We start from the raw sequence: 6257 nt of genomic DNA on the forward strand, positions 1-6257 counted from the left end.
TGAGACACTGCCCATGGAGCGCACAGCAGTTCTTGTGTGTGTGTGGTTTTTCCCCTGGAAACTGCATCAGTCCGGGCTGAGACACACGGGGGATGAGTTGCTAAAGCCCGCTATGGTTATATATCATACCAGCTAATTGGTAGACAGCCAGAGACAGGAGCAGTCGGGGTCATGGTTGAGCAGGGACACAATACAATGGGTTGAAATAATGAACTGTAGGGAGAGGAAAAGGGAATGGGAGGAGGACAGGCAGCGAGACATGTGAATTACAGCACATTAACCGTGAACATTTGAATTTAATGAGCGATATGTGAACCAGCATCAAGGCAAATTAGCACAACACAAACAATAACCGTACACAGTAAATGGGGAATGGTAATAGTGAGCTTCTAGGGCGGTGGTGCTGATAATTTTGAATATGCCAAATGTGCCATTAAGCAAGGCGCCCGGGAGACGCAGTAACAAACATTTGTTTAGGTCCTCTGTACTTTTGTTTTGAGGGTTAGCAAAGGACTCCTAACACAAAGTGGGAGAGCAAAACATGTCCCAAAATGTATGTAGGAGAAAAATATGTTTGATGCCACTGTATAAAAGTATCAGTGTGGGATAAGGTGAAAATAAGGGCTGGAGGACACCCCAGAGAAAAAGGCAACAGGTTAGAGTCACTCCAGGGGACAGCTACCGAGGGTGGGAACCTTGTAGGTTTTAAGGTGAAAGGACAGAAATAAGTATAGCCGCACCATTTCGGCAGTGGATGGTGCCTCAGCGTTGTTGAGTAACTACAGAAAGCACCACAGAAATTAAGTACTACAGGGGAGAAAACTATAAAGGAAAGGGATAATACACAGGAAGAGAAAAGCTCCAGATTACTGCACTCTCATGTTTTCTAGGTCTCTGCCTGTGTAGCTAACCCCGTCCAGGTGAGAGAAGCATATAAAGCATTTAAAATAAATAAAACAAAATCGTAAAATCACAGGGTGACGATATAAATACCAAATGGTACGATGGGCAGGAGGTAGTGGGGCACGGCACCGCATAGGGAGATTAACTGAATTGCGACAGGCCCCGACATGAACAGGAAACGCAGTGACGGGCAGGAGGTGAATGTGGACGGCACCATGAGCCAAGTCAAAAGAAACAAGCCCGGCAGGGAGTGGTTCGCGCGCTTGTGTTGCTGGTAACTGCATGGAAGGAACAAGCCTGGGAGTGGTGCGTGCGCGCGCAGTCTGCTGTTTTTCGAAGCACATAATCATGCTTGTGGCGCGCTCCTGCTCGCTCCTGCAAGGTGGATGCCCCCACAAGCACGAGTATGAGCTTCGAAAAAGAGCTGAACAACGGCTAAAGGTCTCCAATGCAGCACAGCGCGCTGCATAGGCGAGACCTAAAAACAGATATGAGTTTCTAGAGCTGGGCCCAGAGGTAGCAGCCACTGTAAATTCTTAGAATTCTTCAAGGACCCAAAAATGGCAGATGACAGCAAATAAATAGATTACAAATCCGAACTTTTTCAATGCTCTAAGCCAGCGGTTCTTAACCTTTTGACTTTTGTGGACCCCCAATGACTCAATACTGAAAGCCGAGGACATCCGCCTAAGCAACTTCTATGACTTGAACCACAAAAATATATTAATAAGGATACATCAAACAAATACACAAATTATTAAATATTTTATTTAACTCACTAAAAAAAGGCAAATATAGAAATTTTAATTTCAAAGGGAAGTATAGAGCTTTTCAAAATTTACTTTTATTTCCAAAAGATGAAACAGCATGGTAGACTCTAGGACAGCAGTTCTTAATCTTTCGGCACCTGTGGACCCACACTGAATCACTACTGGAATCCAGGGACCCTACCCCCCCACTTAGTCATTACTGGAAGGCAGGAAATACCAGGCAATTTTTACAATCTGGACCTACAAAACACACAAATACAAAAACAATTATACACCAAACAAATGCTAAATTATTTTGTGTAATTCCCTAATCAAATATTGAATTTGTATTTCAATTTTGCATCTCTGTTTGTATATACATTATTAATTTTAATTGATGAATGTTAATACTATTTAATTTTGTAAAACAATTGCCTACCCCCTAAGATGGCCTGGTGGACCCGCAGAGGTTCACGGGGCACAGGTAAAAAACTATTGCTCTAGCACCTCACTTTGACTTTTTTTCCTTCTAATGCATGCTTTCGTTTTCTTGGCGCATGCCAGTGCTCCAATTGAGGTCACCAATCATCCACAACAGTTTCTGTTTACTTTAACTACTCCCACAAACCAAAATAGGGATAGCAACTTAATCTGTAGACTCCAATTTTAAATGCTTTGACATTTATAAAGCATTTAAGTTTTGCTTTGTATGTACATAAACTATATTAATCTTCTAATATTATTTAATTTTCTTATCAGTCACTGACCACAGGTGTGGGCTTCAAAGACTCCCTGGTTACGAACCACTGCTCTAAGCACAATGTCTTCAACTGGTAAGTTGTTAAGATACGAGGATCAGCATAATCTCATGTCCTCCATAAAGGGGGAGAACGGATCATACCCTGAGACATCACTAGACTGATAGGGCTCTTCTGAATGGCACCAAAGAGCTTAGAATGACCGGAACTTCATAATTTTCCACAAAGGAGGTGGGGTGATGCAGCCATGCAGCCATGCAGCCATGCACCCATGACCAAGAAGAAAAAATAAATCCTTATTGGAGACGAAGTTTAGTGTCTCACCATACTGCTGGCATAAACAATCAGTTTTAACTCAACATTACTATTTCAGCACCCCCACACCCTGCCAGTGCCTGGCATTGGTCACATGTTACAAAACACCTTAGAGATTCTGACAGATCCATCCGTAAAAGAGAAATAGACTGGTTAGAAGATACTCACTCTGCTTAACACAGAACTCTCAAGAGACGCCTCCATTCAGTAGTGAAGCATACCCAGGTATACATTTCCAGAAAATAGTAAGATGGGTGATCATAAGATGCTTACTGGTCATGTGTATATATAACCTCCTTTTTAAACTAAACAGGTTACTACTTAGTTATATGAGGAGTGGGTCTGACTAGTAGATTTTACTCTGTGTCTTAGGCGAGGAACAGAACTGGAACAAGAGCAAACAGATATGTAAGGAATGAAATACAGAATAATATAGACAAACTCTAATACGCCTTCTCTCACATAGTGGCAGCAGCAGTGGCAAGGGTGTTTAAAATAGGCCTAAGAATGTAGCCAGACAAGCAATCAAGTGATTAATAGATGTAAACTCAATTAATGAGCAATGACCTTGACAAAGAACAAGAGTAAATACCCACTTCAAATAACTTCGCATTCGTTCCTAGTTACAGAATGGGCTTATTTGTTCCTAAAAAGGTTGTGTGTTGTCACCATCAAAACAATGGTGGCATGTCATTAAAGTTCTTAAATGTGGCAGGTGTGAACTTAGGGACACTGAACATAAATCTTATAGTTCCCTTTAAGTGCAACCCAGATAGTATAACTATAGCATGTATCATTCTTGAATACAAGTATGAAATACCTTCAGTCCATGGCTTTGGGGTCATACTGGCAGCATGAAGAGGCATTCCTGGCGTTGGCCCGGGACCAGCTGGAGGAACTCCCATCGGATGCATCCCCATTGCTAACGTTAGGTATAGGAAATAAGATACAAGTAAACGTTAATTGAAAAGTGAGCTCACTGTCAACTTACCTCCCAAATTGCTAAACTATTCTTACTCGGGAAGTGCAAACAACATAAAATATTTAAAAACTGAAAATGTATATAGGGTTAGGAATTCAGCTGACTGAAAAACAAAGAAAAACTTGAATGCGAGTAAATAACTGACATATTAATACACTCAAGGCAATTAAGAGAAATACGTTAACAAGTAGTAGAGATACACATTCAAAAGTAGAAGGCCTTTTTCACATTAACTTGATAATTATTTTTTATTAAAATGTACGTGTTTTCTCTCAATTATTGTAACGCTAACCCACTGCTTTCTTAAAAAAAAACGAAGAAGCTCCAATGGATTACAATACATGTTCAGACAAAATGAATCCAAAGTAGCCAGTACCTGCTAACAGGTTCACAGAGGCCTATATACTCTTTATTTTAAATCCAGGTTGAACGAACGCTTATGGGACAAGTGTTACCCTAAAACTGAAGTCTGACCTGGCTTGTGTTTTGTAATCCATTTGATGATTTGTTTTATTATTCCACTTCTGCGCACTCATCTTGCTACCCATTTTATTACTTTCATGTAATTTATCATATCCAAGAAACAGCACATTGAAGACTGTTTTTAAGGCGTGTGTTGTGCTTTCCAAATGAAGCCTAAACAATACGTGCACAAAAATGGCTACCAATTATAACGTTACAATGTACTAATCATGAGTCCCTGGATGAAAGCACTAGGACGTGCTAAGCACTCCACACCAATTACGTTATGTCACTGTGTGCTCATAACAGAAACAATAACTTACCAAGGATCAAATTACATTTAACAACAGTTGTCCCCGTTTTTATCCAAAACTGAGGTTGAGCATCCCCTGGTCATTAAAATTCATACATCAACAAACTAAAGCGGGAAATATCTTGAATATCATAAAGTCATTAAAATTCATATATTAGCATACTTACTGTAACCCTTCAATGTCATGATTATGCCTTCGAAGCGCCTGCAAAATGTCCTACCCGCCTACCCTATTACCAATGATCGATTCTATAGAGCACATAGTACAATGAAGCCAACAAGTAAAGACCAAAATGTAGCCCATTTAAAGCCTTTACAATATGGACAAATGTCAATTACTAGGTGTCAAACAAGCTACCACTGGGGAAGGTAATGAATATAATATTACAGCGTTTTCCACTGGTCAGTGTGTCAGGTTTCTGTTACTTCAGCATCGAACATGCTGCTGCATTTATATATGCTATGATGTGATTAATATTTTGGAATCCTATTCCTACAATGGCTACTCCTGGTGTACGAATTTCAAGTTAGAGGCAATACAGAACAGTATTGTTTTCAAGCCTTTTCCAACAGCTTGTAGATGGACTCCGCATTCCACAATCCACAGACTGTAACACAGATTTTATTTACACATCTGATACAACTGAAGGGCTTCCAAGGTTATTCAAACGAGCCACTGGTGAACACAGGATTTCTGTTGTTCGTTTACTGGGGTATTAGTGTTCATATTTGTTTAGAATGTTTGCCCCATTAGCTTTTGTGGAGAATTTGTATTTGATCCTCACATCCACAGCTGGACATTTAAGATCTTTTAAGGCAGGCTTTATGTGGTAAAATGTAGGAACTCAAGCACCTCAATCATATCTCCCACACAGAACATACCACATCCAACAACCTTCCAACCACATACTTCCAAAAGAGTATCATCAGGGATAGGAAGTACCACACGCTGCATTGCAGACATCAAGCAAAAAAATACTAGAATAGTATGAACAATGACAAATTCTATAAAGCAGAAAATAGGGAATGGTTATGGGGGAGCTGCAAGTTTTTAAGTGAAAACTTTGCCTTGGGTTCTACACACATTTTTCAATTTGTTACCCGTGAGGAATAAAAGAATATGGCCATACCTCCCAGTGGTTCGTGTCTCTCTTCTCGCCGGAAGGAGCTTTGGAGAGTTGAAGCATGTACATATATGTATATCATTGGTACTCAGACAAAGGTGTTCATTAAAGTATGTATAGATTTGGCGTTTAATTATGAGTTATGAGAATTAGCACACACATAGTGTCATTTTCCAGTGGTTTTACTGTCTTCTCCGTATTCCACATTATATAATTAGTAACAGTTTATTTAACTTCTCTTTTTTTTAAATTTTGGGCTTTATCTTTCAACAGTTTTATGAACATTATCACACAGAAAATGAAAAATAGTTGATTCACATGGTGGCCGATAGGAATATATGGCATTCATAATTAAAAAAAGCATTTAGCCATTTAGAAAAATAGTTTTTGATCTTTACTTTGTAGTTCTTTCCCCCGTATTGTGTTTAGTTATATTTGATTCCTATGTCTTTTCATGTATTGGTACAGACATTAGTCATGACATGGGACAATCTAAGTTTGCGTATTTGCACATATTTATTGTTGCATTAGATATCGGAATTGTCCTGAAGGTAATACGTTAAGGGATATTTATCATTTATGTATTTGTACGATCATATTTACATTAATATGTATGCCTATTCTTGCTATTTTTGCAACATTTCTGAAACA

At 39.3% G+C, this 6257-nt stretch overlaps 1 protein-coding gene across 3 annotated transcripts in view; it reads right to left on the reverse strand.

Annotated features, from left to right (window-relative positions):
- Nucleotides 1–6257, reverse strand: part of SMARCA2 (SWI/SNF related BAF chromatin remodeling complex subunit ATPase 2) — a 1851064-nt gene that overhangs the window by 1595505 nt on the left and 249302 nt on the right. For all 3 annotated transcript variants that reach the window (XM_078675722.1, XM_078675721.1, XM_078675720.1), the window contains exon 5: nt 3546–3647. In XM_078675722.1, the coding sequence (XP_078531848.1) occupies nt 3546–3647 (102 nt within the window). The remainder of the gene's footprint in view (nt 1–3545; nt 3648–6257) is intronic.

The sequence above is a fragment of the Lissotriton helveticus genome, chromosome 2_1 (genome assembly GCF_964261635.1).
Source record: "Lissotriton helveticus chromosome 2_1, aLisHel1.1, whole genome shotgun sequence".
NCBI lineage: Eukaryota > Metazoa > Chordata > Amphibia > Caudata > Salamandridae > Lissotriton > Lissotriton helveticus.